This window comes from Sphaerodactylus townsendi, linkage group LG03, assembly GCF_021028975.2.
Source record: "Sphaerodactylus townsendi isolate TG3544 linkage group LG03, MPM_Stown_v2.3, whole genome shotgun sequence".
NCBI classification, from domain to species: Eukaryota; Metazoa; Chordata; class Lepidosauria; order Squamata; family Sphaerodactylidae; genus Sphaerodactylus; species Sphaerodactylus townsendi.
In genome coordinates, this window is record NC_059427.1 from 144,771,097 (window position 1) to 144,794,503 (window position 23,407).

The window sequence follows — 23,407 nt, forward strand, 5'->3', positions numbered from 1 at the left end:
AGAGTCGACCTAGGTTCAACCTAGGTTTGACTTAGGTATTCCCCACAGCCGCTGAGTTCAACACGATTCTGTCCCAGCTTCACCCCCTCAAACTGTCAAATTCCGACTCCCCCAGGAAGGTACAACTTTTTCAGCGAACCTAGGTCGAACTCAGGTCGAAGCCGGTAAAGTGGGGAATCATCGAGGAACTGTTCCCTCCGGTCAGCCAATCACAGTTCAGTGTTTTGGGCATGCTCAAAACGGAAGACTCGCGGCGGGGAAAAGCGCACCCTTTAAAAAAAAATCCTTCTTGTATATGAAGCGATGGCCATACATATAAACAGCACACGTTTACATGCTACTTAAAGCTACATAGAGCACTGATGTTGCCGTTATGTAAAAAAAAACAAAAATGGACGCACGTTCACGTTCCCATGGTAACACGACAGCCAATCGGGAACAAAGAGCAGAAGAGGCGCTGAGGTGATCCCGCCCTCTGAGCTCAGCTCTGGTGGGACGAACTCAGCTGCTGTGGGGAGGAACAATGGAGTCGACCTAGGTCAGTTCCTTTTCAGGGAACCGGGCCGAATCTAGTCAACTCTGCAGTGGGGAATCAACCCTTGGGTGCTTAATGTCTGGGGCCTCTTTGGGCTTCTGAGTCTTCCTTCATTCCTTTGTTCTCCCTTTGCTGGCAACACTAGATAACAGAGGCATCTCTGGCCTTCTCTGCGAAGGGAGGGGTGACCAGATGGCTCCATATCTTTCCCTGACCTTTGGGAAAGGACTTTTGCTTTCCTCTCACTTTTCCCGCTTTTACTTTACATAGTTGGGGCCAGGGGAGGGAGTGGACAGCAGAGGTAATAAAGCGATGGGCATTGGGGGGGGCGGGTGTGTGCTTTAGAACTGGCTTTGCAAAAGCCAGGGCTTCGGTGCTCGTTTCAACAAAGGCGACTGCATCAGGGTCCGTCACTGAATGAATCCTAGACCTCACATTCCCCCACCCCCCTCCCCGGTTGCTTAACCCTTTGAAACAAACCACAAACCCGAAAGAAGAGCCCTTCCTCCCACTGGCAACACTCCTCTGTTCTGCGTAACTTTTTTAATTTAAATTTTTTGGGGGGCGGTTCACCTCTGCCGAGGGACAGGTGAGGATTTCCGCAGGAGAGTTTGCTTTGGCGGGCGGAACAGGAAGCTATTTTAGCTCCCCGTGCGGCCCCCGGCCCAGTCCGTCTCCGGTGCAAAACGCTACGGGAAGTCACTGTAGGGCAGCCGGTAAGGGTACAGCGGGCGGTATCGCGCGTCATGCCACAGGAGTTTCTCTTCCAGGAAGGCGACAGTATCCAGGGTCAGCACCAGACTCTCATATTTCAGCATGCTGTGCACGTTGAGGCCTGTGAGCGGGGAAGAAAAGCAAGCGTGTGTTTCTTCAGAGCCTTTTTTGGCATGTCATAACATTAAAGTAAAACTGGAATAATAAAAAGAGGGAAAAAGATATGTACGTTTGTTCTAATCTATTCCTACAAATACAGTTCATTTAGTAATTCATTTACTTTCGATGACTTCAAGAGAAAAGTTTGCAAACCATCTCAGTAGACACAGAATCAGGATTATTCAAAAGATTTGGGATAGCAACCGAGTCTGCAAGAGCCAAGGTAAGTAATGGGATGGAATTTACATGTCTGGCTCTGACTCCCTTAGTTCTCGGACAATGGAGGAGGGAGTGGGCAAGGGTTTCAATCTGTGGAAGTTTATCTGGGAAATTCAGATTAACCTGTGCACTCCCACACATGCCAGCTGGGTGACCTTGGGGTAGTCGCAGCTTTTCGGACCTCTCTCAGCCCCACCCACCTCACAGGAGTTTGTAAGCCCCTTTGAGTCTCCTACAGGAGAAAAAGGGGGGGCGTATAAACCCAAACTCTTCTTCTTCTATTAATTTTTGCTCCAAAAGATACGTTAGGGCTTATTTTCAGGGGATGTCTTATTTTTTCCATGATTTTGTGCCCCCCACGTGACCAGATCAGCTGCTCCGGGGAATCTGTAACTAGGGCTTATTTTTGGAGCAGGGCTTCAAGCATCCTCCAAAAATCTAGAAAAATCATGCTAGGGCTTATTTTCGGGATAGGGCTTATTTTTGGGGAAACAGGGTACACAATGTTTTCACGTTTTGGATGTATTTTCACTCTGTTTTAACTTTGCTTTGTGTGCACTTTAACAATGTGTATTTATGGGGCGGGGTTGATTTTAGTGGTTTTCAATTGTGATTTTTTCATCAGGCATGCTTTCAATTGCTAGCTACCTTCAGGCTCTTGTAAGAGCAGGAGGGCAGGATATGAATATAAATTTCGCAGCAGCACATACATTTTTGCAAATAAATAATGAACTCCCCACAGAGACTCTAAGAACATAAGAACAAGCCAGCTGGATCAGACCAGAGTCCATCTAGTCCAGCACTCTGCTACTCGCAGTGGCCCACCAGGTGCCTTTGGGAGCTCACATGCAGGAGGTGAAAGCAAGGGCCTTCTGCTGCTGCTGCTGCTCCCGAGCACCTGGTCTGCTCAGGCATTTGCAACCTCAGATCAAGGAGGATCAAGATTGGTAGCCAGAGATCGGCTTCTCCTCCATAAATCTGTCCAAGTCCCTTTTAAAGCCATCCAGGTTAGTGGCCATCACCACCTCCTGTGGCAGCATATTCCAAACACCAATCACACGTTGCGTGAAGAAGTGTTTCCTTTGATTAGTCCTAATTCTTCCCCCCAGCATTTTCAATGGATGCCCCCTGGTTCTAGTATTGTGGGAAAGAGAGAAAAATGTCTCTCTGTCCACATTTTCTACCCCCTGCATAATTGTATAGACTTCAATCACATCCCCCCTCAGACGTCTCCTCTCCAAACTAAAGAGTCCCAAACGCTGCAGCCTCTCCTCATAAGGAAGGGGCTCCAGCGAGTCAGTTCCTTTAGGGCCCTTAGATGCCATTCATCTGGCATCCAGAAGACTTGAATTTGTTGGATGTTGTTGAGTATTCCCAGAACCGGAGAAACAGGAGGCGGAGGGGCCAAAATCTCTGGAGGAAGGAAATGGCTGTGCTGGGTGGAGATTTGAAATGGGGTGGGAGGGCAAGAAGGGAACCAAGAGGCGAATCAGCTTGCTGGAGTGGTAACCTCCCCCACTTCAAAATAACAACCCCTTACCTATTGCGGGAATGACTGTGATAGTTTTAAGACTGCTAACTGCAGACTTCATGTCCTCTGGTATCTCATTGCTACAAGACAGAGAAAGGGAGAAAAGCATCGTATCAGATCGAGGCTCCCTTGGCATAAAATATGATCAATTCTCTCCCCGCACACACTCTGGCACGGCGTACGGGAACCCGGGAGTCACTGTTTCCCTCTCGCAGCTCTCTGGTGGGAAACGCCCGTACCTGGGGAACAGGCCTGGCATCTTTTCAGCAGAAGTTCCACCAGAGTCCAAGCAGTTTCGGGGGGAGGAGGAGGAGGAGGAGGAGGAAGAAGAAGAAGAAGAAGAAAAAGAAGAAGAAGAAGAAGAAGAAGAAGAGGAGGAGGAGGAGGAGTTTGGATTTATATCTCCCCTTTCTCTCCCGTAGGAGACTCAAAGGGGCTGACAATCTCCTGGCCCTTCCCCCCTCACAACAAACACCCTGTGAGGTGGGTGGGGCTGGGAGAGCTCCGAGAAGCTGTGACTAGCCCAAGGTCACCCAGCTGGCGTGTGTGGGAGTGCACAGGCTAATCTGAATTCCCCAGATAAGCCTCCACAGCTCAGGTGGCAGAGCGGGGAATCAAACCCGGTTCCTCCAGATTAGATACACGAGCTCCTACGCCACTGCTGCTCCTTTTACGGTAACAGCGTAAAAGGAATCTATGTCAATCTGCTGCAGCCAAAACACCGAGAATCCGATGCCAATTGGCTGTTGTGGGGAAGTCAATATAAGATGCATAGTGGGCTGTCGGGTTCTGTCTGTATTTTTTTTTGTCTGTTTTATGCATGAGAAAATAAAAATTATATTTGGGGGGGGGGGGGAGTCGCTTTAGCAGTAGCTGTCCCCACAGCACAAGGAGCTTAACTGAAGGTAAGCTGTGAATACCCAAAGAAATCTTTTTAAACAACATGTTCTTTTGAAAGGGCATCTTGTTAAACAGAGCTTCTGCCGGAAATGTTGAAGTCACTATTAAGAGTTAAACAAGACTTCATTTCTGAATATTTTGTAGTTAGCTCCACAGCAGTGGCGTAGTGGCTAAGAGCAGTGGCTAAGAGCAGGTGCACTCTGATCTGGAGGAACCGGGTTTGATTCCCAGCTCTGCCGCTTGAGTTGTGGAGGCTTATCTGGGGAATTCAGATTAGCCTGAGCACTTCCCCACACGCCAGCTGGGGGACCTTGGGCTAGTCACAGTTTCTCGGAACTCTCTCAACCCCACCCACCTCACAGGGTGTTTTGTTGTGAGGGGGGAAGGGCAAGGAGATTGTCAGCCCCTTTGAGTCTCCTGCAGGACAGAAAGGGGGGATATAAATCCAAACTCTTCTTCTTCTTCTTCTTCCTGGGGCAACCATTTTGGTTCCGCCTCCCGGGGCAGCCATTTTGCTTGTTGGTACCACCCCCCCTGTGGTAGGTCATTTCGTGCTTGCGCTCACCGCCCAATATCAGAACTCCTAAGATGACTGCAAGCTCAGAAGGGTTGGAGACCCCAGCACTAGAACCGGCCCAGCACCCGAGCAGGACTGTATACTGCCAAAGTTGAAGAGTGGTAGTGGGTGAAATATCTTTCAAGGAAGTCTGCCCTGTGTTGGGGGGGGGGGATTCCTCATCCTGAAACCCCTGCATTCCCAGAAAGTTCTGAAAACCACAGATCTGGAGGGAGGAAAACGTCAACGCCATGCCTCAGGGTGCAAGGAGGCCTCAGCCAAACAAAACCGAGTGCCTTCTCCTGCCAGAAGGGCAGTGTGGCAAGTATTGCATGCCTCTGTAGCTCTGACCTCCCACCACAGGGTGGAGCCATTGCGTGCGGGCGAGGGTTTTCCAGTATACACTCTCTGGGCAACCAGCCACAGCCACAACCACAGCCCAAACCTCTAACGCAGTGGTGGTGAACCTTTTTGAGACCGAGTGCCCAAACTGCAACCCAGAACCCACTTATTTATCACAAAGTGCCAACATGGCATTTTAACCTGAATACTGAGGTTTTGGTTTAGAAAAAACGGTTGGCTCCAAGGCGTGCATTACTCAGGAGTAAGCTTGGTGGTGGAAGGTGGCTTTGCTTTGAAGCAACCATGCAACTCTTTGAACGGGAGAATCACGACCCTAGGAGGGTTTACTCAGAAGCAAGCCACATTGGCAGCAACTTAGCTTACTCCCAGATAAAGGATCACGCTTTAGTTCTTTGCATGAAAATCAGAGGGGTTTAACGGTGCTTAACAGGGTTACCTATACTGCTTCCCCAAAACTAGGTCGTAGGTTAAATGCTAATAATCGAGCCCAGCAACCCAGGCCAGCCTAGATGTGGGGGGGGGGGGCACTCTGTTTGCGCGTGCCCACAGAGAGGGCTCTGAGTGCCACCTCTGGCACCCGTGCCATAGGTTCGCCATCACTGCTCTAACGGGAGCCCAAAACAGACTCACACATCCACAATCAGCACCGATCCCCCCCAGCGTCTGTAACGGGCCAGATCAGTCAGATACTGGGGGTCTGAGGTTGGTATCTCTAGAGAGTCGACAATGTGGAGATTCTCCTGAGAATTGGGGTGGGGGAAAGGAGAGAGAAACAGAAGACTCAATGAGATCGAGATACATGCAAGAAAGCGGTGCCCCCCCCCCCCCCAGCCCTCTCCTGGGGATCCCTTCGCCTGAAGCTGCTTCCCAGAATCCTCCTGCGATGCCATCTCTCCTCTCCAATTCCTCCCCCTCCCCCTCCCCCTCCCCCTCCCGGAGGCAACACAGTCCCGAGGCCCAGCGCCTTCTCTGCATCTGGACCAGGGGTCTGCAACCTGCGGCTCTCCAGATGTTCATGGACTACAATTCCCAATTGGCCGTGCTGGCAGGGGCTGATGGGAATTGTAGTCCACGAACATCTGGAGAGCCGCAGGTTGCAGACTCCTGATCTGGACATCCCAAGACCTGATCCCTAGCCTGCCTTGGATGACCCCAGCAGGTAGGAAGTGAGCCTCCTCCTCTCTCCGTCGCCCAGTTCTCAGCTCTGTTTCTTGGCCGTATCTTGAGCACGATGGAGCGCCAGGAGAGAAAGGGGGAAAGCTGCACGCAAACCACAATGTGCAAATCCCCACTCTGAATCCTACCCCAGCTAAAAGCTCACAAGGCGGCCTCAGGCCCATCACTGAGGTGGATCCAGCCCCGGCCTTGCTGAGTGAGAGCCAGCAGGGTGAAGTGGAGCAGGTGGATTTCAATCTGGAGAACCGGGTTTGACTCCCAACTCCTCCACCTGAGTGGCAGAGGCTTATCTGGTAAACCAGATGTGTTTCCGCACTCCTACATTCCTACTGGGTGACCTTGGGCTAGTCACCGTTCTCTCGGGACTCTCTCAGCCCCACCTACCTCACAAGGTGTCTGTTGTGGGGAGAGGAAGGGAAAGGAGCTTGTGAGCCACCTTGAGTCTCCTTACAGGAGAGAAAGGTGGGGTATAAATCCAAACTCTTCTTCTTCACTAGGGTGGGTGGGCCATGTCCAGATGGCGGGCCCCCTCCCCCTCCTCCCTTGCATGCCACCTTGACATATTACACTGTGCATATGAACACCTTGACATATTACACTGCCTCTGGAGACAGTGGGTAAAATCTGACTGTGCTACCTGCATCAGCTTGGTCGTCAGTGCCACTTTGAGGCCCAAGACGCGCATCCTCATGGGGAGCATGTAGTAGTAGCTGGTGGGGCCACGGGGACCATGGGCCACGCCACCTAGGAGGAAGCAAGGAGGGTTCTCATTGAAGCTGGATACAAGCAGGAGGGTTAGGACAACGTTTGGGGCACCCACATCCAAGCCACAAACTCACTGTTGTCCACTAGGACTAAGAAACCAACATCCCCCAACGGCTACGGGAAACAAAGAGCGCCACTCACCCCCACGCCACAATGGCGAACGGATACTGCCATGCCGGGCCCGTCCACTCCCCTTCTGTGGCCAGGGTTTCCTGCCCCCGCCACGCACCTCGGCTCGTGTTTTGGTCCTGGCATGACTCTGAGAAGACAAGGTAGATCAGGGAGCATGACCCCAAATAGCACGCGCCACAGATGCAAGCGAACCAGAGCAAACTAAGCGTTTCCTAACAATGGCTGCACAAGGGAGGCCGGTGTTGTTTTCAACCAGTTGATGTTTAGCGTCAGCAAATTACCAAGTGCAAACTACAGGTGAGGTGGGTGGGACTGAGAGAACTCCGAAGAACTGTGACTAGCCCAAGGTCACTCAGCTGGCGCGTGTTGGAGTGCACAAACTGATCTGGTTCCCCAGATAAGCCTCCACAGATCAAGTGGCAGAGCGGGGAATCAAACCCAGCTCTCCAGATTAGAGTGCACCCGCTCTTAACCGCTAGGCCACGTGAGCCAGAGGCTTTGGGTGGAGGCAAAGTATTATTGAAAGAAGGATTCTGCTGCTGTAGAATCTTGTTTTGCTTTTGCTTTCTAAAAGGAAGCTCTGTCTTTCGGAAGCTGAACACAGCAGCCGGGGTAACAATGCCCTTTCACAACCTCACAAGATGAAGAGACCTCGTGGCACGGCTGCACCAGAAATTACCACTGCCCTGATGGTCTATCTATGTCAGGGGTAGGGAACCTTTAACACTCAAAGAGCCATTTGGACCCGTTTTCCACGGGAAAAGAAAACACTTGGAGCCGCAAATAATTTTTGACATTTAAAATAAAGATAACACTGTATATATTGGGTTTTTTAAACCTTTTACTCCGCTCATTCTGAGAAGCGCATGGATGCGCCCACCCTGCTGCCTGCAGGGCGGGCAAGGATGGGGCCAGCAGCTCGGCCTCACCGGCCACCGGGAAAGCGCCCGCCCTGCTCCAATGGGGCGGGCGAGAGGGGAAGCCCGCGGCGCAGCCCAGCCGGCTGTGGGCAGTTGGTGCGCCTGCCCTGCTGCCTGCAGGGCGGGCAAGGATGGGGCCGGCGGCTCAGCTCGTGAAGCCACAGTGCAAGGGCAGAAGAGCCACATGTGGCTCTCGAGCCGCAGGTTCCCTACCCCTGATCTATGTAGTGCGTTACAGATTTCCCATGCATCCTGTATGCAGACGGCCAAGGAATACATATGGCAATAAGGGGGAACTGAGCAGAACAGAAAAGGAGGCTGCCCGGATCAGCAGTATACATAAAAAGGGGGGAAATCAGGAAACAAAACTAGACAGTCTTGGCTCTGTGCAGGCCAGCATTTTTTCCAACGTAGCTGGGTAGGAAGGAAGGCACAACGTTGCTTGTAGAACTCATCTCTGTAACTGAATCTGCCCCAGTTTAAAGAGAGAATGCCAGTCCTTGCTGCAGCACAGAAGTGCTCACAACTGAGTGGGATCAGCCGGCTAAAATACTAGAAGTCAGCAGCTGTGGCAATATCAGATTTCCAGCAGATGGAAATTATTAGCAGATCGGTGGAACTAGAAAGACGAGAACGAATCTTTCGAAATGGTACGAAAGATCAGCATTACAAAACAAATGACAACACAAAATAAATGCTGCCCGGATGTATAACTTTCAGGTACGGTCACAGAGATCAGTTTGTGCCGACGGACTGCCTCGGCAAAGAATTTAATTGGGGTTTTTTTTCCCAAGGGGCAGGGGCAGGGAACAAGTGCACGTGCACAAATAAAAATGCCTGAGCTCTGAATGGGATGGCCCAGGCTTGCCTGACCTCATCCAATCTCAGAAGCTAAGGAGGGCCAGCCCTAAGGAGGGAGACCATCGAGGAAGTCCAGGGTGGCTATGCAGGGGCAAAAAAAGGGCAAACCACCCCTGAGCAGCTCTTGTCCCTACAGTGTGGCCGTAAATAAGCTGTGATGAAGCGCAAATAGTCAAACTTCTGTCGCTAAGGCTACTTGACGCCGAAAACCAACTGCTTTCTACTCAGCACATGAAGGGCATTTTACCGGAGGGCTCCTACCTTCCCCCCTTCAGTAAAGGGCTACCAAGGTATTTCTACAATATATCTTCGCCGAACCTCCGGCGTACCTTAATGCTAGCCCGACTGAACGTCCTACCCTCAGCAGTCCTGAGCGGCAGATTTCTCCAGATCCCATACCAACAAAGAACGTGTCCCTGCTCACAAAAAGCCATCGAAACAATCGAGCACATCCTCCTAGATTGCGAACTATATGCTTCATCTAGAAGACAATATATAGACCCATATACTGAGAACTATGCCTACTCATCAGACAAGGTCAAATCTTTCTATCTGCTTTGTGATCAGTCTCCTCAGAGATCCCTAGACGTTGCCAAATTCCTGGCGCTGGCACAACAGATTCGCCACAGATTTTAGTTTATTTATTTATTGTTTTAACTGCTTGAAATGTCTTTTACTTATTTTATTTACTTATTTTATTTACTTATTTTAACTTGATTCTCCTCAACCTCTCTGTTGTATTTTAAACTCATGCCAATAAAAGGTTGATGATGATGATGATGATGATGATAATAAGCTGTGACATGCCAACACTTTCCTCTACCACTGTATACCTCAAGAGTGAACTTTCCTGGGTCCCATTAAATAATATGTCAATGTATACAGCCCAGCGGTGGGATTCAGCCGGTTCGCACCACTTCGGCAGAACCGGTTGTGAAAATGGTGCTTGTAAACAACCAGTTGTTAAATTATTTGAATCCCACCACTGATATTGCCCAACGATATAATGTAACTATTAGATAACGAAACCAATCAAGGGTGTCAGATTTGGGCTAGTTTACAAGTATTTGCCTGTATATACTAGTTTAGTTATAATAAGATCGGTTAACTGCAGGGGAAGTTGATATAATTGTGTTTTATGTAACTACTAAAAATCTGCTTTTTATCTTGTAAATATCATCTTCTACCATCCTTTCTTATACTCTTCTGTTTCTTTATAATCTTCCTTTGTTTTCTTCTTTTTCTTTGAATCTGACTTTATCTTTTTAAATTATTAACCTTTTCATTTTTCTTTTGATGGAAAATCAATGTAATATAACGTTTTCAAATAGTTCAACTATGTTGTCTAATAAATTCACGAAATGTTTATTATTATTATTATTATTATTATTATTATTATTATTATTATTATTATTATTATTATTATTAATTGTATTTATAAACCGCCCTCCCCCAGAGGGCTCAGGGCAGTGAACAAACAGATAGAGCACAATAAAAACAAGTTATAGATAATCATTAAATATGGCTCTATATGTTAAAATCAACCCCCAATTAAAATGCAGCATCTTAATATCAGAATTACCGATGGCGTCCTACTCATGGTCCCCTAAGAAAGGGGGGAGGAAGAGGGAGGGGGGGAACAGCAGGGTCCACAGGTGTTAGAAAAAAGGGGGGGCATTAGCGGCCGGGCTCCCCAAAGGCCCGGTGGAACAGCTCCGTCTTGCAGGCCCTGTGAAATTCAGTAAGATCCCGCAGGGCCCGCGTAGCTGGAGGTAGAGCGTTCCACCAGGCAGGGGCCAGAGCTGTAAAGGCTCTGGCCCGGGTGGAGGCCAGCCGCATCATTGAGGGGCCAGGGATCACCAGCAAATTTGCCTCTGCTGAGCGCATTTTCTTCCCCATTTCCAGTTGTGCACCACGGGAAGCTTCCCAATGGACAAGCTCTTCTACAGCCCGGCTCAAAGTCCTCTCAGATGTCGCCCTCTGCTAAGGAAAACCCCCCACCCACTCCACCCCCAGGATGTTCCCAAAATATGTCCCCGCCTATATTTCAGTACTCACAATTCTTTTGAAATTCTTCTGCCAAATAGCCACCGTGTGCAAGATATCAATGCTGGATTGGGAAGGAGGAGAAGCAACAGTTAGTAGAAAAACCTGGGAAAGAGCAACCATCAGGCTGGGAAGAGATGTGGCTGTCTTGGTTTAAGAACTGAAACACAAGAGAATGGCCCTTTTCGAACAGCCAAAATAAAAAGTTTTGAGGCAGCAAATAAAACGTTTCCTCTGAGGAGTTCCACACAGTTTTTACCTCAAAACATTTTATTTCCAGCCTGAAAACATTTCAAATGCACCCAGGTTTCTATTTATTCTTTTTGTCAAAATGTTTTCAAAATGGGGTGCTGTGTGGTTTCCGGGCTGCGTGGCCGTGTTCTAGCAGCATTCTCTCCTGACGTTTCGCCTGCATCTGTGGCTGGCATCCTCTGTGGCTGGCATCCTCAGAGATCCTCTGAAGATGCCAGCCACAGATGCAGGCGAAACGTCAGGAGAGAATGCTGCTAGAACACGGCCATACAGCCCGGAAACCACACAGCACCCCAGTGATTCCAGCCGTGAAAGCCTTCGACAATACATTGTTTTCAAAATGTTTAGGCTTGCTGTGCATATCTTTTAAAAACGTTTCCTATGCCTCTCCACAGTCCCTGGAATTCCACCTGTGCGCCATTTTTTGAGCTTGCTCCATTGTCTCACCTGTTTATTTTCATCAGGGTTTTTTTTTTTAATGGGGGGCGGGGTATCTTTAAAGCCCTGAGGGCATGATCTATGAAGAATTGCTGCATGAGACTTCCAAGAATTGAGGCATCGAATCCAGTAGTGTTTTTTTTAAAAAAAGAAATGGAACAAGCACAAAATGGCAGGCAGGAATAGTTTCTAGGTGAGTGTCAACAAACAGGGGGCAGGGATTGAAAACATTTTGCAAATATTTCATTGACTTGTGCAAAAAGAGCCAGCTGCTGCAACCCCATTTGCAACCCAAGGAAAGCATTGCAGCCAAAAGGGCAGACAGGTGCAATGTTGTCCTCCCCAAGAGAAAATGGGAGAAGTCTGCACCTAGTTGTTCTTGTTTGGTTGTTCTTGTAGTTTGGAGGAGGGAGGAGCGTTGCTTTGGAGCAGCAGTGACGTAGGAGGTTAAGAGCTCGTGTATCTAATCTGGAGGAACCGGGTTTGATTCCCAGCTCTGCCGCCTGAGCTGTGGAGGCTTCTCTGGGGAATTCAGATTAGCCTGAACACTCCCACACACGCCAGCTGGGTGACCTTGGGCTAGTCACAGCTTCTCGGAGCTCTCTCAGCCCCCACCTACCTCACAGGGTGTTTGTTGTGAGGGGGGAAGGGCAAGGAGATTGTCAGCCCCTTTGAGTCTCCTGCAGGACAGAAAGGGGGGATATAAATCCAAACTCCTACTCCTCCTCCTTTGCAGAAGTGTGCGGGGTTTATGAAATGCCTTTCCCAGCAACGGCCTTGGGAGAGAAGCAAGTTTGGAATATGCTGCCACAGGAGGTGGTGATGGCCACTAACCTGGATAGCTTTAAAAGGGGCTTGGACAGATTTATGGAGGAGAAGTCGATCTATGAATACCAATCTTGATCCTCCTTGTTCTGAGATTGCAAATGCCTTAACAGACCAGGTGCTTGGGAGCAACAGTCGCAGAAGGCCATTGCTTTCACATCCTGCATGTGAGTTCCCAAAGGCATCTGGTGGGCCACTCGAGAAGCAGAGTGCTGGACTAGATGGACTCTGGTCTGATCCAGCAGGCTCTTTCTCATGTTCTTATGGTACAGATAGCAGCTGTGCTGTTGCTTGGTAGCAGGGCCCTGATTGCGGGGGAATGCAGTAGCTTCATTGGGATAGCTTGGCAGGAAAACTTTAGTCTTGGCAGTGGTTTTCTGACGTGTAACTTGTTGGATCTCCATTCAGACAATCTATTCCAGTACTAACTGCCTCTAGTTATTGGGAGGCACCAGAACACGACAATGGGCCTTGCGGCATCACTCCGACTTGCAAGCCCATCCCCTCACTACAGACATACAAACCCCGGAACAGCAATACAAATGAAGCTGCCTTGAACTGAATGAGACTGCTGTTCTAGCTGGGGTGATGTTGTCTACCGAGCAGTGATGAAGGGAGGGGGAAACTGCGCCTGGGGCATGAGCTGCCCTCGCCCCCCCACGTGATGGCAATGGTGGCGCCCGGGACAAGCTGTCCTGGATGTCCCCATCACCACTACGCGTCTGCTACCGAGGCAGGCAGCAACTCTCCAGTCACTCACATCCCCGACTGCCTGGGCCTTTTAACTGGAGGTGCCAGGAACCGAACCTGGGGCCTTCTGCATGCTAAACAGATGCTCTTCTACTGAGCTCTGGCCCCTCCCTTCACAGCATTTAATTCACATCCTGATTTAAAGTACTTATACCCCACCTTTCTATTGTCCATATTCAAGGCGTCTTACACAAAACAGTGAAGTCTAACACTAGTCAATAACAATAAAATCCTACCAAATCACACTATACTGTTTTAAAAAAAATTAAAAACAGAATAAAATTCACTTTAAACCCCTAAATCGCTGCCTGCTAAGCTCTTCATTGTTAGCTCTAGATCAGTGATGGCAAACCTATGGCATGGGTGCCAGAGGTGGCACTCAGAGCCCCCTCTGTGAGCACGTGCAAACAGAGTTCATCATGTGGAGGGGAAATTGTCGCCCTCAATATTACTCCATAGGCTGGCCTGGGCCACTGGGCTCAATTATTAGCATTAAACCTAAGACCTAGTTTTGGGGAAGCAGTGTAGATAACCCTGTTAAGTGCTGTTAAACCCCACTGATTTTCATGCAAAGAACTAAAGCACGATCCTTTACCTGGGAGTAAGCTCGGTTGCTGGCAATGGGGCTTGCTTCTGAGTACAACCTCCTAAGGTCATGATTCACCTCGCTCAAGAGTTGCATGGTTGCTTCAAAGCAAAGCCAACAACTACCACCAAGCTTACTCCCGAGCAACTGTTTTTTCTAAACTAAAACCTCAGAATTCAGGTTAAATTGCCGTGTTGGCACTTTGCGATAAATAAGTGGGTTTTGGTTTGCAATTTGGGCACTCGGTCTCGAAAAGGTTAGCCATCACTGCTGTAGATGTTAACGCTGTCTGAAATAGCGGAAAGAGATAACCTAATTTGCTCAGATATATTCTGGTGGCTGCAAGGGGCACAGTACAGTTATATATCCGTGGTGGCGAACCAAAGTTATATATGTTATATATTTGTTATATATGTTATATATGATTGAGCCAGCGTGGTGTAGTGGTTAAGAGCAGGTGCACTCTAATCTGGGGAACCGGGTTTGATTTCCTGCTCTGCCACTTGAGCTGTGGAGGCTTCTCTGGTGAACCAGATTAGCTTGAGCACCAACATATCGTTAAGGACACTGGGCTACAGTCAGCTGCCTTTTGGCTTCCTCTTGTCTCGGCCATTTCACAGGGTGTTTGTTGTGGGGGGGAAGGGAAAGCAGCTTGTAAGCCCGTTTGAGTCTCCTTGCAGGAGAGAAAGGGGAGATATAAATCCAAACTCTTCTTCTTCTTTGTGTGTGTTTGGGGTGGTACATAGGACATACATGTCACTCTTCTGGTTAATGAGAAGCTCAAATGTGTCTCTTTGGTGTCTGAGCAGTGAGTGCCCCTGGCGAAAAGTATCCAGACCCTTTGATATGTATGGAAAGGTGCCAGGTAGTCCCACAGGTCAACCAGACTCTTCACATCTCACAGAGAACTGGGAAGTTTACCCACATCACACTTGGCCCCATTTTAATCCAACCCCCCCCCCCATTCTTCCTCTTCCCTATCTTAGCACAAGGATCCCTGACATGGTGCCCGTGGGCCCCACAGCACCTAGCAACTCATTTCCTGGTGCCCACTTTAAGAAAGGCCAGGTGGGGCTTCGGATTGACCACTGGAGATTGAATGGGCTGTACCGATGTTGGCAACAGAGAAGAGATGTTTACATTTATACTCAGCCATTCTCTCTTGTAAGGAGTCTCAAAGCGGCTTGCAAACTCCTTCCCTTCCCCTCCTTACAACAGACACTCTGTGAGGTAGGTGGGGCTGAGAGAGTTCTGACAGAACTGTGACTAGCCCAAGGACACCCAGCAGGCTTCATGTGGAAGAGAGGGGAAACAAACCTGGTTGTCCAGATAGAGTCCACTGATTCTAACCCAGTGCTGTCCCCCCAGCACAAGGATGCTCACTTGTTGACTGCAGCTAAGCTGGGGCCACCACACTGTGCCGGAATTCCAAAGGTGCCCGTAGGCTTGTAAAGGTTGGGGTCCCCTGACTTAATATCTGCACCCCCTCCCCCAGAAATAGTACACTTTATGGAAGAGATTTTTCTTTCTAGACCACATGCACAATTTTAGGCTTCTCTGTACTGAGGAGGATTAGAAATACGAATGTTGCTGCAGGACTTACCGCGGCATGACGGCAAACACGTCTGGGTGCAGGTCCGTCAAGCCCTCAAATCGGGCATCATAATGCTTCAAAGACTCCACCCAGGCCTGGACAGGTACAAGGTGTTTGGGGACAGCACTGTTGCATTTTCGTAGGATGGGATCTCTAGAGAGCCCACCGGGGCACGTTGCTAAAAGGAAGCAAAAGAAAAAGAGACATGAGAATCATTGCAAGTGGGAGGTGCCGTTTTCTGAGAAATTCTTTTTAAAGCTTGAAGAAATGTGCACAAGTTACTAATTCCGCAGACATTTTATGAGCCCTCTGCTCACACATGCCTGCCTTAGTGATCTATGACATACTGACACTTTGAAAGGAAATATGATTCACCTCTCTTCCTATGTTACTTTTAAAAATTACAACATAGCACCATGAAAGCTTTCAAAGGAAGGCTGGAAACCTCCGTAAAATAACTAAGTGCTGTCTTCAGATTGACAGACAGGAACAGCCTCTAAAAGTGTTGGTTACACGCCTAGAAGACCGCACTGAAAATTTAAGAACACGTCCTTGGGAATGCTCCCTAGTTTTGTTGTTTTGAGTACCAGAGAGTTGGTTAGAAGCTCTGCCTAAAAGCAACCGCTGCTGCCCCCTGGAGGTTACACAAGAAATGGGTTTAGAAAGAAATGGGTCCCACCTATACCTTTTTCCACCAAAAGATCTAAGTGCGGTCAGCGGTGGGACGGTGGAAGCAAAAGTATTCCGCAGGTGAAAATGCTCCCGAACGTCTATATCAAATGTTAGGTCTTGGCACAAGGGTCAATAAACAGACTCTGGATATAAAATCGGAAGGCTTTATTGGGTTGGCAATGAGGACCCAAACTGTAAGATATCTCACAATACTAGAACCAGGGGGCATCCATTGAAAATGCTGGGGGGAAGAATTAGGACTAATAAAAGGAAACACTTCTTCACGCAACGTGTGATTGGTGTTTGGAATATGCTGCCACAGGAGGTGGTGATGGCCACTAACCTGGATAGCTTTAAAAGGGGCTTGGACAGATTTATGGGGGAGAAGTCGATCTCTGGCTACCAATCTTGATCCTCTTTGATCTGAGATTGCAAATGCCTTAGCATCTCCTCAGGATCGGGAGCAGCAGCAGCAGCAGCTGCCCTTGCTTTCACCTCCTCCTCCTGCACGGAGCTCCCAAAGGCGCCTGGTGGGCCACTGCGAGTAGCAGAGAGCTGGACTAGATGGACTCTGGTCTGATCCAGCTGGCTTGTTCTTATGTTCTTATGTTCTTAAGAAGCCAGATCTGGGGATCCTGGCTCCTGCAGATACATTTATTCCTCCTTTTTCCCACTTGATCCCCCCTCCCATCTTCCCACAGATTAGCAGAACAAGAAGGTGTGAAAAGCTTTGTTATGGAGTTCTGAGTGTCTCAAGGTCAAAGCGACAGTCTTCTGCACGCCTCCCTCCCCCCTTCTGGAGGCTCCGGGCGAGGATGTCTAGTTACGTTACCAAGCAGGAGGATGCCTAGTTAGTTACATTACCTAGCGCATAGATTTAGAACAAAAGGGTCATCAACATGTGATAGGTGGTTGCATGAAGGGCTGTCTCCCATGCCCAGGTGTGCCCAACCTCTGGATGGCTTGACCAAAGCAGGTGCCGTTCCTGATATCAAGGGAGGTGGACGTGCTAAAGCAAGATGGTGGCTATGGTGGCTGCGAGCAGGGATCGGGGGCTGAAGAGGCTCGTGTAGTGGGCTGAGGGCCAGGGTGGGTGCTGCCCTCGTCGCGTTGCATTCCTACCCTGCTTGAAAGAGCGTCCTCTTATGGAAGCCCGCCCGGCAGGCAGGCACTGTTGCGGTTCCTCTGTTTGCAGGAAGAGGTGGTTGCTGGGGGCCTCAGTCGCCCTTCTTGGCTGCCACAGGGCGAGAGAAAGGGATGGCTCGCTGCTTGCTTGTGGAGCGCTGATGGTGACATTTGGGGAGAACCGCGCTCGTTCTTCTGGCTGTTGTTAAAAGGTACAGGGGCAGAACTAGCAAAAGAAGTGGGAAAAGTAGCAACCCCAGTTATAACATTTTTATCTTGCTCTCCTTCCAAACAGGATGGTGTTTTTTGTTTTTTAGCACACGTGCCTGGGTGAACAGACGGACGAAAGGTAAATATGTAAAATTTATTTTATTTTTATTTTATTATTTCATTTTTATACCGCCCTCCCCCGAAGGGCTCAGGGTGGTGTACAACACTGACAAACAGATAAAAGCAAAATACAAAGTTAAGAATTAAAATGCAGCATTCAATTATCAAACCCAATTAAATTAAAAATAGATGGCATCCGACTATTAAAACTCCTCTTAAGAGAAGGACAGCGGGTCTTAAGAGTGTCTCTTAGAATGTTTCGGGCACCCACATCAGCAGCGGGTCTCCCCAAAGGCCCGATGGAATAGCTCAGTCTTACAGGCCCTGCGGAACTCGTTAAGGTCCCGCAGGGCCCGGACAGCTGGAGGGAGAGCATTCCACCAGGCAGGGGCCAGGGCCGTAAAAGCCCTGGCCCTAGTGGAGGCCAGCCGCATCATAGAGGGGCCGGGGATCACAAGCAGGTTGACCTCTGCTGAACGCAGAGACCGACGTGGGACATATGGGGCCAGACGGTCTCGTAGGTACGAGGGTCCCAGGCCGACGCAAGGCCTTGAAGGTGCTTATTTTCTTAACGCCCTTGAATGGGAGGCTGATCTGAGAAATGGTCCAAGACAGCTGAGAGCTGCTGTGGGATTTGAGCAAGTGGGAAATAGCAGATTGGTGGCTGGGAAACCGGGTTGGGGGGGGGAAGGAACCTCTGCTCTGCCAGCGTGCTGGCTCCACACACCACACCCCCGCCCAGCTGCCTTAAGCTAAAAGCGATAGGGTCCTGTTATAATTTGATAAGCCTCATCACAGAGATGCCGCCATCCTGGTTTTGCCGGGAGGGGCTCCTGGACAGGGGCCCACCTTTCCTCTTGAGCAGGGGTCCCCAAACTACGGCCCGGGGGCCAAATGTGGCCCCCTGAAGCATTATCCCACCGGGCCAGGCATGGCGGCGATGGCTCCATTCATGTGCAGTGGCGGCTCGAGGGAGAGGAGGAACCGGCCCCAACGGCTGTTGATTGCAATTACATGATGGCACCCCAAATCTCCATGCATTTTCTGACCCAGAGTTGGAAACCTTACACGTGGCAACTCCTGCTCCGCCCTTCCCTCTCGGCTACTCCATGTGTTGCTCTCAGGCTTTCTGTTCCTCACCACCTCATTGGCATCAGCCAGGCTGGCTAATCGCCGCTGGCTGCTGATATGAAAGAACCCAGGAAGATACCTGATCCTGGGTTAGATGGAATGCTTCATTGGGAAAGTTCTGCTTTTTTTTTTTTTTTACAGGGGAAGGTATTCCACAGCCTCCCCAACAATATTTGGAGCCCACCCTGAACTTGACATACTTTGGTCACTGTTCTAAAAATAGACCATGACAGAAAGGCTGAAAGGTGACATCAAACATTTTACGATCATTTGTGCAGAGGAATTTGTTCATAGTTTTTTTTAGTCCGGCCCTCCAACAGTCTGAGGGACAGTGAACTGGCCCCCTGTTTAAAAAGTTTGGGGAGCCCTGCTCTTGAGAATCTGCTCATTCATGCATGTGCCTGGGTCATCTCCCTGTGAGCAGGCCGTTGTCCTGGTGCCCCGAATACTCACTTCAGGAACGAAAACCCGCGCGTAGCTTAGCTTAGAAACTTGGGCAGGTCGGTCCCTCTGCAGAAAACTTCCCTCTTCGCTGGGCTGATTCCCGCACAAAGAGCTTCCCTGCGAACGAGCTTGCCTCTTCTGCAGGTTCTCTTATTCTTTGCTCCTCCCCTGCCTACAGCACAAGCAGGCACTAGCGGAGCACTCCGCCACAAATGCATTTTCATGTATTTTATTTTAATGTATTCAATGTATGTTGTGGCAATGTATTTAATCTGTATTTTAATATATTTTATTTCAATCTTGAATGCGAACCGCTGCGAGCCTTGTGGAGAAGAGCGGCATCGAAGTTTGATGAAATAAATTAAACAAAATAAATGAATAAATAAGGTCTCAGACGCCATCTTCCAAGTTGCCAGAAAACAAGCCAAATAAATATGGTCCAGGAAGAAGTGGTGTAGGAATTTACCATTTTATTTAGATCTTTCAGTGGAAAAGGGTATAGTTACAGTTATCCCTTTCACACAGCAAATTTCCCGATTGTTTGCCCTGAAGTTTTGATACATCGCAGGTTGGCATAAGAAATCAAATGACCTGTATGGCCCATTCTGGCCTGATCTTGTCGGATCTCAGAAGCGAAGCAGGGTTGGCCCAGATCAGTATTTGGATGAGAGACCACCAAAGGAAGTCCACGGCTGCTGGGCAGAGGCTGGCGATGGTAACTCACCTGTTTGTCTCTTGCCCTGCTCAGGCTAGCCCGATCTTATCAGATCTCAGAAGCTAGTATTTGAATTGGAGACAACCAAGGAAGTCCAGGTTTGCTATGCAAAGACAGGCAATGGCAAACTATCTTTGTTTCTTTCCTGCCCTGACTTGGAAGGCCCAGGCTGGCCCAATCTCATCAGATCATAAAAGCTAAGCAGTATCAGCCCTGGTTAGTACTTGGGGTGGGAGACTACCTTCCAGGGTTGCTATGCTGAGGCAGGCAATGGCAAACCACCTCTGTATGTTTCTTGCTTGACCTGGATGTCCCAAGCTAGTCTGCTCTAGTCTGAAGCTAAGCAAGTTTTGCCCTGGTTAGTATTTAGTTGGAAGACCAACAAGGAAGTCCAGGGCTGATATGCCAAGGCAGGCAATGGCAAACCACCTCTGTCAGTCTCTTGCCTCGAAAACCCCATGAAGGGCTGCTATAGCTCTGCAGTGACTTGGCAGTGCTTTCCACCACAGGTGTTCTGAAGATGTAAAAGGGGCTCACCTGGGAGAGCTGCTCCATCCACCTCATTGGCAACAACGCCAGATGTGCCCGAAAGACCCTTCTGGTTGGACACGGTGGACAAAACCTGGGGCCAGAAATGAAAAGAAAGTCAGAGTGAAACATAGGAAGACCAAAGGAACTCTGCTGATCTGAGTCTACGTGAAAGGGCAAAAATCCTCCCGTGCAGGCCCACAAGGCCAGACTGGAAGCAGGGGGTGGCCTCAGCTGGCTTGCAGGCCTGATAAGTCCTCTCAAGGCTTATCTCAAGGGCCTTTCCACTTGAGGTAGTCACCTTCCCCAGTGCCAATCCGAGTTGGGGAGACTGCTGGGGGCTCCCCAGCCAAACCTCCGGGGCTCAGCCTGACCAGGTCATAATTATGCCACATCCAACCCTCGTAACATATATATTTAAACCCCCCTGATCACCAGATTTTGGACTCCGAAGCTGTAGTCTGGAGATCAATTGTCTCCGGGAAAACGTCGGGTCTCACCTGAAGGTCAGATGAACCCCAAAATCACAACTGCAAGTACAGTTGCCAACCTCCAGGTGGGGATTGGAGATCTCCCAGAATTATAAGCCATTTTAAGAGACCAGCTCCCATGGAGAAAATGGCGGCCTGGGAAGGTATGGTATGACCCCCCTTTCCCCTGCAGCCCCTCTCCTCCACTCACAATCCCACACCCCAAACTCAAAATCTCCAGTAACTTCTAGGATTGCCAGCATCAATTTGGGAAATTCCTGGAGATACGGGGGCGGGAGGGGGAGGCCAAGGCTTGCAGGGCGGAGGGACCAAAGCTAATGCTACCCTCCAAAGCAGCCATTTTCTTCAGGGGAACGGATCTCCGTAGCCTGGGTATCAGCTGCGATTCCGGGAGATCTCCCGGTCCCGCCTGGATGTTGGCAACTCCACACCAGCCCATCCCCCTGGCAGCCTCACCCGCGAGGCCGCTCCCCGACCCAACCACGGAAGCGCGAGCCGGATCATCGCGCCAATCCCCACGAACACGTCCAACTCCAGGCACCACCACGCAGCCGTTCAAAGAGAGCTGCTTCCGGCGCACAGTAATGACGTTACAAGCGACCGCTAAAAGGTAGAAACTGCGACTAGATCGCAGCTCCTCTTTCGCCAAGCCCGATTCCCGCCAGGGCCGCTCTACCTCGCCACTTCTCTGTGGTGCCTCCTCGGTAAAGCGGCTTTTCGACGGCCAGTGTCATAGAGGTAGAAAAATAGGAAGGTTCTTACACACTTCCGGTCTAAAAATGAACGGCACAGGGGGTAGGACGTGCGTGGCGGCTTCAAATTTATAGCGGAAGTTAGGAGTCATTCTAACCTCCGAGCAAGGCGCCGTGGGGGCGTGGCCTAGGTTCAGTGGGCGGTGCCTGAAAAATACAAATACAGTAAGATGATGATCTGAGCCTGCTCATTTGCATATGCTAATTCAGCTCACTTGGAATATCCAGTTGGGTCACGGTCGTCGTAGAATATTGCAATTTGGCTTTGGTTGTTGCAGTTGTTACCCACTGCCCGGGGTAACTAGAAAGTGATTTCAGAGTGATTTCAGCTTTGGCAGCAGTGAGTGGATGCAGAGGCAGGGCCAAGCCTTCAGAGCAGAGGTTCTTTATTGTGATTTTCAAGCTCTTTTCCAGGCCAGACTGCCCAGTACAGAACGAAAACACAGCCCTTTTTATACAGTTTTTCACCCAATCCGAGGTGGAGGAAGGGGGCAGTCCCCTTGCCACATAATACAGACAAACTAAAACAAAGAGGAGGAAGACAGTCCTTGAGTGTTTTTGCTGATGGGATTAAGTCCCAGAAGAAAAAGCTGCCAATGAATCTTGAGATCCTAGAAGTGGAAACTTCAATAGTCCAGTGGGTCTTGAGATCAGAAGTGAAAAAATTCAAACAGTCTTCAAATGAGAAGCAGGGTGATGTCCTTCTCAAACGCCAAGGCACCTCCTTGTAAAGTCCAAAAAAGGTCTTTGTTGAGGTTGACAAACTTATCAGATTTGTAGCGAAGGAGTTGTCCTTACTTTGCATTTTCTTGACCTTACTTCCTTGTTACCTAGCTAAAATAAAACTACTAAAAACTCTAAGAGGGTTCTCTCTCTATTAATGGCCACAATAAAGTAAGAAGAATATTTCTAATCCATTTCTCTTCTTGTCTATCACTTAAAGTAACTCTATAGAATCCCTTAACCTTATAACAAAGAACCTCCAATACAGTACAAGCCCATATAAACATATAAGCAAGAGAATCCTAAATTAGCAGTAACAAAACCTTAAAGCAACTGGAGAACCTAGCTAAAGTATAATCATAAACATTTGGCAAATAATAAATCCAACACTGAGGGGCTTACATTAAACCTTAAAAGGGACAAAGGCAAGAAGGAAACCATGTGAAAAATCAGCACATTTGTATATAAATGTTCTTTCCAGGACTTGTGGAGGCTTTTGGACAACACTGGTCTCTTTGCTCTGATCCTTAGCCAGTGTAGTTCGGTGGCAGGCTCAGGAAAATATTTTTCCTATTTTCCTGCTGGTAACACAGTGATATTGCAATTTGCAGAGCTGGGAAAAGTGCACAAGAGAGCAGCCAGGGGTGTTTTAGGGACTTGGCGCACCAATTTGAAAAGGCTCAAAAAGGCTTTTCAGGGCGAATGCAACATGATTAAAATGTGCAAAATTATGGAAATAGAGAAAGTCGACCATCCCATAATTCTGCAACTAAGGAATCTTATGAAAACTCGTGGCAGTAGATTCAGGATAGACCAAAAAAAAGGAAGGACTGCTTCACACAATTGCTAGTTTACATGTGGAACTCCGTGCCACTGGATCTGGGGACAACCACAGATTGAGGAGTCAAACACAAACTGAACAATATATTGTCGAAGGCTTTCACGGCCAGACTCAACTAGTGGTGGTGGGCCTTCTGGGCTGTGTGGCAGTGGTCTGGTAGATCTTGTTCCTAACATTTCGCCAGCATCTGTGGCTGGCATCTTCAGAAGTGTATCACAGAGAGATGCCAGCCACAGATGCAGGCAAAATGTTAGGAACAAGATCTATCAGACCATGGCCACACAGCCCAGAAAGCCCACCACCACCAGTTGAGTCTGGCCGTGAAAGCCTTCG

At 49.1% G+C, this 23,407-nt stretch overlaps 1 protein-coding gene across 1 annotated transcript; it reads right to left on the reverse strand.

Moving 5' to 3' along the window:
* Positions 1–1,063: 1,063 nt before the first annotated feature.
* On the reverse strand, positions 1,064–21,400 carry MRPL4 (mitochondrial ribosomal protein L4). The gene is made up of 9 exons (XM_048492057.1): positions 21,215–21,400; positions 20,277–20,361; positions 15,332–15,500; positions 10,890–10,941; positions 7,060–7,177; positions 6,791–6,897; positions 5,608–5,717; positions 3,168–3,238; positions 1,064–1,370 (listed from the first exon to the last, which is right to left on the reverse strand). The coding sequence occupies exons 1-9, from the start codon at positions 21,260–21,262 to the stop codon at positions 1,225–1,227; spliced, it is 906 nt and encodes a 301-aa protein (XP_048348014.1). The 5' UTR covers positions 21,263–21,400; the 3' UTR covers positions 1,064–1,224.
* Between the last annotated feature and the right edge of the window lie 2,007 nt (positions 21,401–23,407).

Bases quoted from the DNA above. Each gene is read 5' to 3' on its own strand.
- MRPL4 (XM_048492057.1), bottom strand. From the start codon at position 21,262: ATGATCCGGCTCGCGCTTCCGTGGTTGGGTCGGGGAGCGGCCTCGCGG. The intron at 6,898-7,059 runs GTGAGTGGCGCT...GCTTCCTCCTAG, and splicing joins TTCGCCATTGTGGCGTGGGG to GTGGCGTGGCCCATGGTCCC. The intron at 3,239-5,607 runs GTGAGTCTGTTT...TCTGTCTTGTAG, and splicing joins TCGGTGCTGATTGTGGATGT to CAATGAGATACCAGAGGACA.